The sequence below is a fragment of the Nannospalax galili genome, unplaced genomic scaffold (genome assembly GCF_000622305.1).
Source record: "Nannospalax galili isolate Female #2095 unplaced genomic scaffold, S.galili_v1.0 scaffold64, whole genome shotgun sequence".
Taxonomy (NCBI): Eukaryota; Metazoa; Chordata; class Mammalia; order Rodentia; family Spalacidae; genus Nannospalax; species Nannospalax galili.
The window spans coordinates 1,951,719-1,965,292 of record NW_008352316.1 but is presented as its reverse complement, the minus strand read 5'-3'; the positions used below and the strand labels follow the sequence as shown (position 1 = coordinate 1,965,292).

Sequence of the window (13,574 nt, the reverse complement as noted above, 5' to 3'; positions counted from 1 at the left end):
TATATAGTCTTTGTTTTGTTTCTGATTTGCAGTGCTAGGGATGGAACCCAGGACCTCATACATACTTGGCAAGACCCCCACCACTGAGCTATAACCCCAGTCCCCATACAAATTTTTCTTAACTGTCTTACCTGATCAAATCGTAGCACAGGTTCATTTGAATTATCAAAACTATATACTTCCACCATTCCATCATCTCTTCCAACAAGGAAATCTTTAACTCCATCACCCAAAATATCAAAGCTATCAATACACAAGATACCTATTTTTTTTTTAAAAAAAGCATTAAGTCATGAGTTAGAAAATCAATAGTTGAAGTGAAATACATACTACATAAGAATGAAAAAAATATTTTTCTGGTCTTTTTGAGACAGGGTCTCCCTGTAGCCCCAGCTGGCCTGGAACTCACTGTGTAGACCAGGCTGGCCTTGAACTCACAGAGATCTGCCTGCCTCTGCCTCCCAAGTGCTGGGATCAAAGGCGTGCACCACCATGCCCGGCTCAGGAATGAAAACTTTTAATAACTCAGAACTGGATAGTATAAAAAGAGCAAGTTTGTACACAATCAGGTGCTTTTCTCCTTTCCATCCACATTCATCTATTTCCGAGGTTTTATATACAATTTGCATGACAATATATGCACTTTTTTTTTTTTAATCTCCCTTTAGCTCTGGCCTCTCTGAGTCCCGGAGTCATATGTTCAATTTGGCATCTTCTTGTACATGGACATCTCAAACTTTTCATGTCCCAAGCAAAATTATTTTTCTTTCCACCACACTCCACCAATCTCACTCCTCCAATCTTCCTCCATGCCTAGTAAACTGTGCCATTCAGTTGCCCAGGCTAAAGAAATCTAGGCTTTGCCTCTGATGCCTGTCTTCCTACTCCCCACAGCAAATCCACTACCTCCACAGTATATTCTGAATTTCTCTTCTCTTCATTTCCAACAATAGTTAGCCTGGACTAGGATACTCTGGAGTAGAATAAATGACAACAACTACAAAAAGCAACTTCTAAATGATTCCTAAGTTTCCAATGTTGACCTGTTTCTCCCCAAAATCCACTCTATGCAATGTATTTTGCTTCTTTTTAGTGAATTTGATCATGTCACATCTCCCACATACAATTCTCCTAAGACTTCCCACTATACTTAATTAAAATCTACTCCTCCAAGGCTTACAAATACCTGTGCAGCACTCCACATCTCTGACTTCCCAAGCTATGTTAATTTACCAAGCCACACTGGCTTTCCTACTGATCCTCCAATGAATCATACTTACCTCTGCCTCAAGTATTCTGCAATCATTTTTTTCCTCCTCTTGGAATAGTCTTTCTCCCAAATCTTCTTGGCTAATTTCATCTCTTCCAAGGCACTTCCTCTGACCACTCAGACTATAACACTACACTGCTACATCATCTTCAGATGACTAGGTGAAGCTATCTCATGTATACATTCATTTATTCTTTGTCTCTCCTAGCAAGTATTTATTAAAGGAATAAATGAATACATGAACAAATACCCTGTACATATAAAACAGCCATCTCAATATAAATGAGAAACATAGAAATTCCTTAAAAATATGAATATTCCCTTGACCCACTACTACACTTCTTTATAGTCTATCACTCTCAGGTTCCAATTAATTCTCTATTCCGATTAAAAGTGTAGCTTAGCATGGTATATTGGATGTTAACCTACATGTCTATCCCAAATTACAAGAAGCATTTCTTATTTTTAAAATTATGTCTACAGTAAAACAGACCTCACAAACAAATAGTAGATTAGTCAAAAGTAGCTCCATGAATCACAAAGAATGCTTTATAATAAAACAAAATGAAGTGTATACTCTATATTATTAAATAATCATTCAGAATCCGAACTGTATGAAAAGCATACCTCCTCTCTTTTTGTCATTTCGAATTTCCCACTTGTGTACTGGTTTGGATGTAGTGATCTGAATAAGCCCAAGTTTTCCATCTGATGTGCCAAACAAAAGATCTTCTCCTGAGTCACCTAGTTAAAATTAAAGTGAACATATGAATACTATCTCTTTTAAAATAAAAGATTTTCATGTAAAAATCTCGCTTTTAAGATCTTACACAGAAGAAACATTAATTTGGGGCAATTGTTACATATTCTCAGAACTATAAAGCCATGGAGGCAAGCCTATTCCTATCATCTAATTTCAAGATGAAGAAATTCAGTAACTCCTGATCAGAAAAGAAGCCTCAATTCTAGTACATTCTGTATACAAGCTCCTATTTTCACTTAGTAATTTTCAGACATGTAGTTGGCTATGAAAACTGAAATCTGATTACCACCATCTCCATTGTGTAGGGCTAAGACTGTAGGTGGTCCAGGAACTTCAATTTCATATATCACATCAGATCCCTGAAGGAGAACAAGAATTTAAAAGCTGAACTGAAGCAAATCTGAAAGAATATGGGCAATCATAAATAACATCAACATTCAAATATAGTACTCTTAAGAACATTTAAAATAAAACTGCTTAGAGAAAGTATATCATAGATAGCAAGCTGTATTGGTTAGTAATTTTACATGTATTAACATATTTGAAAACAAAATACGTAAATACCAAGGAAAAAATAGTCTTTACTTTCAATAGTTCTCATTTTTAATATGTTATCTGAAACTCAATCTCACACTGGTAAAACTCCTTTTGAAACTTTCCAGGAACAAGTTTTATTTCTTCCGTGTTCTCTAGTGTTAACTGGAGAGTTTAGCATATAGTGTATTCAAAACTCTGAGCAGACCCAAAGTTACTTCCTAAGGAAAATTCTGGCCTTGCCTTTTAGTATTTCCCAGACCCACCCCAGTCAAAGGCAGAACTATCTACTACCTAGATCAGAAAATAAACTGGTCCTTTTTAATATTTTCTAAAAATTGGCACTAATATAATTCAATAGATATACTACTTTCAAAATTTTAACATATAGTTAGAACACAGAAAACACCCATATATGTATTGTTCTAAAATTTTAAGTATTTGTATATAAACTACACAAAATTATAAAAGAAGTAAGCTTGGGAACGGATTATTCTCAAAAGCAGATGGGCAAGAGAAATAAGCAAAGAGCTCAATCCCTTCCTTTCCACAAATCCTCAGTGACATCTTTAAAGATTTATATTCATTTTTATCATATGTGTATATGTCTGCGTGAGTATATGCCACATATGTGCAAGTGTGGAGTCCAGTAAAGGGCATTGAATCCCCTGGAGCTAGAATTAAAGGCAGTTGTAAACTGCCTTATGTATATGCTAGGAATCAAACTTGGGTCCTCCAGGAGAGCAGCAAGTGCTCATAACTGCTAAGCTTTCTTTCCTTTTTTAAAGTTTAAAGCCTCATTTAATTGTATGTCTTATAGGGTTTATACTGAGTACAATATTGTATAACTGTATTAATTCAACTGTAAACCTAAAACTTTACAGCCAATTTTGAAGGAGATGCATCTAAGCTCTGGAAATTGTTATTGGAATTTTATGTCTTACAGGGCTTATACTGAGTTCAATATTGTATCACTGTATTAATTCAACTGTGAACCTAAAAATTTACAGCCACCTTTGAAAGAGATGTATCCTTGCTCTGGAATGTCTTACTGAATATGTTAAAGCTATAATGAAATGCTTCTTCTAATCATGTGGTTATTAAATTTAAAAATATTTTAAAAAATAAAATAAACTTTAAAAAAGAAAAGAGAATATGCCCATGTGTGGTGGACACCTTTAATCCTAGCACAGGAGGCAAAGGCAAAACAGATCTCTGTGAATTGGCCAGCCTGGTCTACATAGTAAGTTCTAGGCCAGCTATAGATATACAATGACCTTCTGTCTCAAAAATAAATAAATTAATATAATTAAATCTTAATTTTAAGTTTTTAAAAAAGAAATATGGATATCTTCTGTAAAATTAAGCAGAATTTCAGAACTCAGGCAAATGTTATCTTACTCCTGTTTTTTTTTTTTGTTTGTTTGTTTGTGACATGATCTCATATATCCAGGCTGGTCTCAGACTCCTTATATAGCTGACAACGATCTCAAACTTCTAATCTTCCTGCCTCTGCCTATCCCACCAGGTTTAAATGTGCAGGGATTCATGCATGTCAGGCAAGCATTCTACCATTTATTTATCAAACAAATTATTTACTGAGTACTTTATTCTACATTCCATGATAAAATGGTCAATAAATTCAAATTATTTATCCACTCCCTCTTCTACCCAATTTCTTCCTTTGATTTGAATTTTTAGGAAACAAAAGAGAGAGAGAGGAAGAGGGGAAATTGCTGCCAACAGTTCTTATATCAAAATATTCTGAGTGGACTATTTCAGGAAAGGAGAATGAAGAGGCTTTCTAAAAACTTTCAAAAGAGTACAACACTTCAACGTCTCAAGTGAAAGAGAAATTACCAATTAAATGTAAAACTCTTTTCTCATATACAACTTTATGTAGAACACTTAAAAGTAATAATCACTCCGGGTGTGGTGGTGTACCCCTTCAATCCCAGCACTTGGGAGGCAGAAGCTGGCGCCATCTCTTGTAAGTCTACATAGTGAGTTCCAGGTCAGCTGGGGCTACAGGGAGACCTTGTCTCAAACAACAAAATAAAACAAAAAACAAAAACAAACAAAAAAGTAGTAATCACTAAAGTGATTTTATCTCAAGTATACAACACTCCTAATTAATTTACCTAAATATTGAAAAGTTATAAAAATGCAAAGAACATCAACCTGTAAAACTCGGAGCACCCTGTCCTGGCAGGCCAGCACTGGCATCATTCGAGGTAATCTTTCCACAGGAAGGCAAATAACATCGTTGATTTTGTCCCCGGAGAGGTAATAATGTTGGTCTTTGCAATCACAATAATGATTATAGATGTAACTGGCACTAACAAAGAGGTCAGAGCCAGATATGTACCTGAGAACATTAAAAGAGTCATACATTAAAAAGCATCCATATTTTATAGCATAGGTAATTATTTTTTTTCAGAGATGAAGAACAGTTTACATTTTACTATCATTTTATCACATAGGTTTTTTGGTGTTTTGTTTTGTTTTGATTTTCCTGAGTTAATTTCTATCCTCTTTCTTTTTTTCTTATTTTTCAGTCTTATTGAGACAGGGTCTCCCTGTAGCCTCAGCTGGACTGCCTGGGCCTCCCAAGTGCTGGGATTAAAGGCTTGTGCCGCCACATCTGGCTTTTAAAAAACAACAAAAAACAAAACAAAACAAAAGAAACAGGGTCCCCTGTTGCCCAGGCTGGCCTTGAACTCACTCTACAGCTCAGGATGACCTTGAACTCCTGATCTTCCTTCCTGCCACCTCCCAAGTGTGGGAATTATAGGTATAAGCTATGTAGCTGTAATTTCTAGACTTCTGATATAATAATTTTTTTTATTTTGAAAGTTGAGAAAATGAGGATTATAAGGTCTTAAGCATGTCAATAAAAAGCTCAGAAAAACTGAAAAAAAAACCACTTTTTAAAATGTATATAATGTAGCAAGCACTGCTTTACTTGACACACTCAAATTAGCGTCATTAAGGCTCATAACTCTATACAGAATATTATCCCTTTTATAACAGAATAACACAACACTAACAAGTGTGACGGCTCAGAGTAAGTGGTAGACTGCAGTGCAGGTATTTTAGCTTTCAAGTTAGCTTCCTTACTACCACACTAAATTGCATGGAAAAGTCCGTTTGAAGGGAAACTACTTTAAAGTAAATGATAAACAGTGGTACAAGTTTTCATTAAAAACTTTTCTTGAAAGTAGAAATAAAAATAAGTTTGCACCAAATTGCTTTATTTTTTAACAAAATTTAACTACTTATCAGTGCAGGTATTTTAGCTTTCAAGTTAGCTTCCTTACTACCACACTAAATTGCATGGAAAAGTCCGTTTGAAGGGAAACTACTTTAAAGTAAATGATAAACAGTGGTACAAGTTTTCATTAAAAACTTTTCTTGAAAGTAGAAATAAAAATAAGTTTGCACCAAATTGCTTTATTTTTTAACAAAATTTAACTACTTATCACAACAATTTTTTACTTCTTGAGTTGGATACAGTTTCTTCTTTTTTTTTTTTTGGTAGAGCTGAGCATTTTTTATAAAAATTAAATATGCTATTAAATTATCTATAGAATAGTGTAATACAAGTTGAGCTATCCCAATCTGAAAATCTAAAATGCCCAAAGCCCACAACTTTTTGAGTGCCAAAGTGGGATTCAAAGGCTTTTATAATTGGGAACACATCAGATTTCGGAATTTTGGATTAAGAATGCTCAACTAACAAAATCTTTGCAGATATTCTAAAATTCAAAAACTCCAAGATCTGAAACTCTCTGGTCCTAAGCATGACCAAGAAGGGAAACTAAGCCTGCATAACATTTATTCCTACATTGCTATCTCCAAATAATCATGAAAAGAGCAATTTGATTAGAAGGCTTCATCTATTTTTCTACCTCTAGGGTTCATTCAAAGAATTTAAAAAAAATTTTATTTTAATTTTTTATGTGTATGAGTGTATTGTCTGCATGTATGTTAAGTGAACCCATGTAATGCAATGCCTGAAGAGGTCAGAAGAAGGCGTTGGATACCCTGGAACTGGAGTTACTGACGATTGTTAGTCACCACATGGGTGCTGGGAATTGAACCTGGGTACTCTGCAAGAGCAGTCAGTGCTTTAATTTTTGAGACTAACATTATTCTCTAAAGAGCTTATCCTATATATCTTTAGTTCTTAAGTGGCTTTACTTTGTGGCTCTCTATAGTCAGATAATATGTTTACCAACTTTATGGAAGTCTGTATCTTTTTCAAGATTTACAATTCCAATTTTTTCAAATCAATCTGTATTATAATTGCATCATACTGCCTTAGTACTATTTAGCAATCAATATTGAACAGGGTGGTGATGGATCACATACAGCACTAAGAAGAGAAAGTTATCCTGGGCTGATCAAAAAAAAATTTTTTTTGTCTTTTTGAGACAGGGTCTCCCTGTAGCCCCAGCTGGCCTGGAACTCACAATGTAGACCAGACTGGCCTTGAACTCACAGAGATCCACCTGCCTCTGCCTCCTTAGTACTGGGATTAAAGGTATACACCAATAAATTTTATAAGTAGTTTCCTAATTGAATATTTTAAAGTTACAGTCTTTGTTTTCCTATGTAGTCATATAAATATGACAATTCAGAAAATAAATTTGTAAAAATTAGGTAATGAACTTTCCCCATCCTATCACTGCTATTCCAGTTAAAACATATAAGAAACTGTTCAAAAAGACTCTGGGAAATGCCTTATCTTTCTCACACCTCTGTCCATATTACCTCTCTGGATATAAAGGTATTATTTTACTTGATTTTAGCATTTCAAAATTATCAGTGGCTGTGTTTATCTACAAAGGCATTTAAAACATGTTCATTCTCTTGCCTCTGTTGAATTCTTATCTCACCAAGTCAAATCAAGAGCAATGCTATGCACTGCATAGAATGACACAGAACGTCTGTCTACTACACAGAAGGATGGACTAATCAACTGTTTCCAGACCAGTAATCTGCTGCACATACAACTTGGCTGCATGAAATCAAAGGAAGAACTTCTAAAAAAAAGCCCACTCCATTCAGCAGTGTGAAGTAGAATACCATTTGTTTAGGCTTTCCAGCTGGTTGTGGGTTAGCAGAATTAAGAACCAGATTAGTTTCAAAGCCTTTCTAGCCCCATGATGCTGTGTGGGTGAAGAGTTTGTTGTGCAAGTCTGAGGACCTGAATTTGCTGCTGAAACCAACACAAATGTGGAAGAAGACTGACTCCACAAAGCTTCCACCTGACTCTTGAACCATAGCACATGCATGTCCCCCACTTCTCTCTCTCTCTCTCTCTCTCTCTCTCTCACACACACACACACACGCTAAAAAACAAACCTAAAATTTTAATTGCAAAATTTCACATATCAGGAAGTCATTTGTTCTTCACTTAGTCTTATCCAATTCACTTGAAATAGAAACCTATCACTGGTCATCAACTTTAATGACCAGGCTTTTGTTTTATCTTTCGATTTTTAGAGACTGTCTCATTCTGTAGCCTAGACTGACCTAGAACTTGTTATTTAGTCCAGTCTGGTCTCAAAAATCACAGCAATCCTCCTATTTTAGCTCCTAAATGTACTGAACATCACTCTGTGTCCCCTAATGCACACAATTACTAAGTGTCCATGAAAAGATACAAAACATATTGTTAGAAAAGCTTCCCCCCAAAAAAGTGACTGCTTATATACATATATATACATACACACACACAGGTATACACAGATATAAAATATGAAGTTATCAAGAACAACTTTTCAATAGCCAATAACTTTGTATTGATTCTAGGTCAAATTTTGTTTTTGACTAATAAAATACCTGTAGCCAATTTTATTTTCCAGAAGATATAACAAGATATAATTTAAATGTGTCTTATATCAATTCAAAACATAAATACATAAAAATTGAAGAGAATAAATACATACATACATAGCTTTAATACTTTCAGTAAGGTTTGTTTCAAAAGAGAGAAACTGTTTTCCTCTCTTTGTGAAGCCTCTAATCTCAGATCCTGCAGCAATGAAAATTTTCTCCTGAGGTGTGTTAAGAACCCCTCCTAGTTCCAGCCTGGCAATCTTCTGCCCTGGTAAAGTCTTGAATACTGCCTGCAAAAGTAAGTACGCAAGTTACTGCATTATAAATATTTTTCACTTACCATTTTAAATTTACCAAATATTACAATTTATTTCAAATTTCTATATTGTAGGGAAATTTTAACTTAGGAGTATTCAATAAATCCTTTGGTAATCCCAAACCCCCTCCCCTCTAAAAATAGCTACACTCACTGCTGCTTCTCCTTTCTTCATGCCGAAGCACATGACAACCCCATCTTGATCTCCAACAACCACCTGGAACAGATTGATGAATATACATTTACTATTACTGTGAAAACTTCCTCAGTACAGTTTCAATTACACAAGGCACCAATGTCTAAGAAACCACATCAAGGTTAAGGAGAGTACCAAAAGAGTTACAGTTTTCTGAAAGAGCTACTTAAACACCTTTCTCTACTTTCAACTATGTATCTGTTTAAGCTGGATTTGCTGGCTTTTTTTCATGTATTTCAATCTAAACAAAACATCACAACAGACTGAGTGCAAAGAACAGACACAAGGGAGTTGGGGAGATGGCTCACTAGTTAAGGGCACTGGCTGCCCTTGTAGAGGACCCAGCTTCAATTCCCAGCACCCATATGGCAGCTATCAACCATCTGTAACTCCAGTTCCAGGGGATCTGACTCTGAAGGCATTGCACGACATGGGTGCATTTGTACACATACAGGCAATACACTCATACACATGGAAAAAAGTTAAAATATTTAAAAAAAGAACAGACACAAGAATTCATCTCCCTTTGTTTATGCTAGACCATGAAGAGTTTGTAACATATTAACATTCTCTAAATTCTTCCATTTTGAAAAAGACTTTTAATATAACTATGTAAACATGATTTATGATTTTTAATATTTAAAAATTTTCTTAGCTTTAATTTTAATATAGTAAATATTGATATAATTTTACACATAAACTCTTTGAGCTCTTAAACAATTTAAATGAGTAAAAATCTGGCCTGGAGACATGGCTGAGCAATTAAGAGCACTGGCTGCTCTTACAGAGGACCTGGGTTTGATTCTCAGCACCTATCTGGAGACGAACCATCCATAAATAACTTCAGTTCTAGGGAATCTAACACCCTCTTCTGGCTTCCTGCACGACATGGGTACACTTAGATACATGCAGGCCTAACATTTATACACATAAAATAAAAATTAAATTTTTTAGGATGTGCTGATCTAGCTGGTTGAATATAATAAATGATAATTCGAAATCTGTTGATTCTCTTAGAATTCTGTTTAATATGTCAGGTTTCCCTCACATATTAAAATATCCTATTTATAAGAACTGCCCTTATTCAAATCACTTCAAAAAATGTAACCAAATGTGTTTAAGTCGGTTTATCAAGAAAAAGATTATTTGGCTGGAGACGTGGCTCAGGAGTTAAGAACACTTGCTGTCCTTGCAGAAGCCCCAGGTTCCATTCCCAGCATCCACATGTAGCTCTATCACCCTCTTCCAGCCTTTGAGGCTACTATACACATAGCAGTATACATATAAAAAATCAAAACACTTATACAAATATGAATAAATCTTTTTTTTAAAAAAGAAAAAATCTATTGACTCATCTTGATAAAATGATTAACATATCAGGATGACATTTACTTTGTAGCTATTAAAATATACTACTATCATAAGAAATTAAAATTGTTTTATGCCTAGGAAAAGTCAGTAGTTAATACAAAGTTCAACATAAAGACAGTAACTTTTTGCTGGGCATGGTGGCACACACCTTTAATCCCAGCATTAGGGAGGCAGAGGCAGGTGGATCTCTGTGAGTTCTAGGCACCTTGCCTCAAAAAGACCAAAAACAAACAAACAAACCACCAATAACTTTTAAAAGAGTAAGCAAAACATTAAGCCAGGTGTGATTGTACACACCTATAATCACTGCATTTTTGAAACTGAGACAGGAAGATTAAGGCCGACCCAGCATGGTGGTACCCAGCTTTAATCCCAGCACTTGGGAGGCAGTGGCAGGCACATCTCAAGGCCAGTATGGTCTATATAGCAAGTTCCAGGCCAGCTGGGGCCATAGGAAGACCCTGACTTAAAAAGAGTTCAAGGTCAGCCTCAGCTACATGAATACAGGAAACCTTGTCTCAGAAAACTTTAAACTTCAAACAAATTATTTTCTCAATATTCTGTTGTAGTTTGTGCTTTTTCCACATTTAAACATTCATGCACAATCTGGTGTACATAGAGTACATTACTACCATTATTTTGACTGATTTTTGTACTGCCAGGGACTGACCATAGGCTCTTCTATATGATAGGCAAGTTTCTACCACTAAGCTACAACCAAGTCCCAAAATGTATGGCTTTTAAGTTTTCTCACACGACTTATGAATTTTACATAATTTTAATGCTCAAGAAAATAACTATCTGTAAATGTTCATATTCCAACTTCTATTCAAATTAAGATAAGTTTATTTCCATTTTAACATTAGCATTTTTTACACACTAAGTTACTAATAAAGAAATGTGAGCAGTTCCTGCCGAGCTAGGAGAAATGGCAAAACCAATGTCTGCCGCACCTTTTGTGTAGCACTCTGTCTTGAGGCAGGAAGCAGCTTCATAGTCTTCTGAGAGGTGACCCCCACCTAAGGAAACAAACCCCCACTAGTGAAGGTGCTCTGACACACTTTAATTTGAAATTACTACATCAAAAATTTAAAAAGAACAGTAGATCAAGTCATAGAGGACTTTGATTTTTCTCACTCATCAGTGAACTTACATTCTAATGAAATGTCACAAGTCAGAAAATAGGAAACACATATTGTAAAATGTACCCTATTAAGTAAAAAAATAATTATATAAGAGCCAGGTTTGGTGGCTGGTGGCATATATCTTTAATCTCACCACTTGCAGAGGCAGGCAGATCTCTGAGTTCAAGGCCAGTCTGGTCTACAGAGCAAGTTCAGGCTTTGGAACTATGTCTATATATTATTATATAGCATTACTGGTAAGGTGTTTCAGAAAGTATTTTTAGAAGCCTTTCCCAATTTCATATGGTTGAAACAGACTACTTATGGAAAATACAGCACTGAAGGATTTTTCCTGAAATAACAAAAGCACTGACAGTAAAAAAAACATCCAGTGTAAACAGATGATAGTTTTAAAGAAGGTCTAGGGGTGAAAGCAGCAGGCCTTGTTCAGGGTACCTGTCACTATGGAGATGTACATAGTTATGGGAGGATTTGACTAGCTGAACAGAAGTTGAAGAAAAATAACCAATCATGGAAGAACCTGGATATACTACAGATATGATTTTATTCTGTATGTCTAATAGTATTATTGTTTCAACATGGGGCTGGAGAGATAGCTCAGAGGTTAAGAACACTGGCTGCTCTTGCAGAAGACCCAGGTTCGATTCCCAGAACCCACATGGTAGGTAACAACCAAACTCCAGTTCCAGGGGTATCTCACACCCTCTTCTGACCTGCATTGTACAACACGGGTGTGCTTACATACATGTAGGCAATACACACAGACACACACACATAAAATAAAAATAAACAAAATATTCTTAAGTTTCAATACAACCAAGCATTTTTGATGTATCAACCAAGTGATATGAAAGATGGTTTGGAGGAAATTGAACCGGGAGGCTGCAGGCCCTGTCAGGAGACTGTTAATTATCCAAGCAAAGATGAGAGTGCAAACTGAAAGTCAAGGAGATGGTGACTAATGAACGGATCCACGAGAAATTTAGGGGACAAAAGCGACAGGATGCATAATCAGCTGGGTATAGAGGATATTAAAGTACATAGTCTAACTCCCTGGGAAACTAAGCAAACGTCTGTAGTATCAGCTAGAGGTTGGGAGAAAAGGGAGAACCAGAATAGATGATCTAGGGCTGGAAGAAGTCCTGTCACAGAATAGACGCCAGCTCTGGAGTCTCAGACGTTGGTTCAAATGGCAGCTACATAATTTTTAGCTATGGAGTTAATGATTTACCTTCGCTGGGCCCTGCATCTCTATTTGAACCATTTATCTACTCTGGGCCCTGCATCTCCATTTGCACTATCTATTTCGTAAAAATTCTGTGACGATCAAGTTTGCTCAATAGGTTGTGATGGTTTACTGGGCTCCGGCAGTACATCAGCGCCGGGGTGACTTGGAGGCCGAGGCTCCGGAGCAGCAGGGACGCACGGCCCAGGCCCGGCCGCCGCAGCTTTACCTGGAGATAATCCGCCCGGCTTAAGGTCAGGTCCATGGCGCTGTACATAGCCGGAAACAGGAGCACACAGCAGCCACTCGCCGGGGCCGCGTTCTGAACTCAGGGGTCCAGATGCCGGCGTGCTGCCCACCCCGCTGGGTGACGTCACGCTCTACGTAACTGACCCGAGCCAGTGAGTAAGCCTCGTCCCTCCCTGGAGCCCGCCCCCATGAGAGGACGCTCCAATCAGAGGGAGCAGGGTGTAGTGGGCCGCCCTGGACCGCTCGGTTTCCAGGGGAACCGGGCGCTCTGCAACCTGCTTCCGGGTGTCCTCAAGTTCGTGCAACGTTCTGGAGAAGCGCAGGTTGTGGTGGGTTCTACTCTTGGTTTTTCCACTCTAGCAAACATTTGACCTTAGGCTTACTCTTAAAAACTGAAGCCGCACGAGGGTGGTGGTGCGTGACAGTAATCCCAGCGCTCAGGATGCAGAGGCAGGCGGATCTCTGAGTTTAGGGCCAGCCTCATCTATATCAGTTCCAGGCCAATCAGTCTGCACAGTGAGACTTTGTCTTAAACAGATAACCTGAAGATTCAAAGGGCTTTTTGTTTCTGGGTTAATATTAGCATTTACTGTGTTGGACATTAAAATAAAAAAAATTTTAATCCCGTTGTATAAATATCTTAAAATGTATATTAAGA

At 36.8% G+C, this 13,574-nt stretch overlaps 1 protein-coding gene across 6 annotated transcripts in view; it reads right to left on the bottom strand.

The window, feature by feature from the left end:
• Nucleotides 1–13,031, bottom strand: part of Bbs7 (Bardet-Biedl syndrome 7) — a 73,024-nt gene extending 59,993 nt beyond the window's left edge. For 5 of the 6 annotated variants that reach the window (XM_017802252.2, XM_017802253.2, XM_008849238.2 and 2 more), the window contains exons 1-8: nucleotides 12,897–13,031; nucleotides 11,251–11,316; nucleotides 8,885–8,947; nucleotides 8,529–8,704; nucleotides 4,749–4,935; nucleotides 2,320–2,392; nucleotides 1,898–2,014; nucleotides 132–262 (exon numbers count right to left, since the gene is read on the bottom strand). In XM_017802252.2, coding sequence (XP_017657741.1) covers nucleotides 132–262; nucleotides 1,898–2,014; nucleotides 2,320–2,392; nucleotides 4,749–4,935; nucleotides 8,529–8,704; nucleotides 8,885–8,947; nucleotides 11,251–11,316; nucleotides 12,897–12,944 — 861 coding nt within the window. In that variant the 5' untranslated portion in view covers nucleotides 12,945–13,031. The remainder of the gene's footprint in view (nucleotides 1–131; nucleotides 263–1,897; nucleotides 2,015–2,319; nucleotides 2,393–4,748; nucleotides 4,936–8,528; nucleotides 8,705–8,884; nucleotides 8,948–11,250; nucleotides 11,317–12,896) is intronic. The other variant, XM_029554146.1, reaches the window with a different exon arrangement.
• Nucleotides 13,032–13,574: the final 543 nt, after the last annotated feature.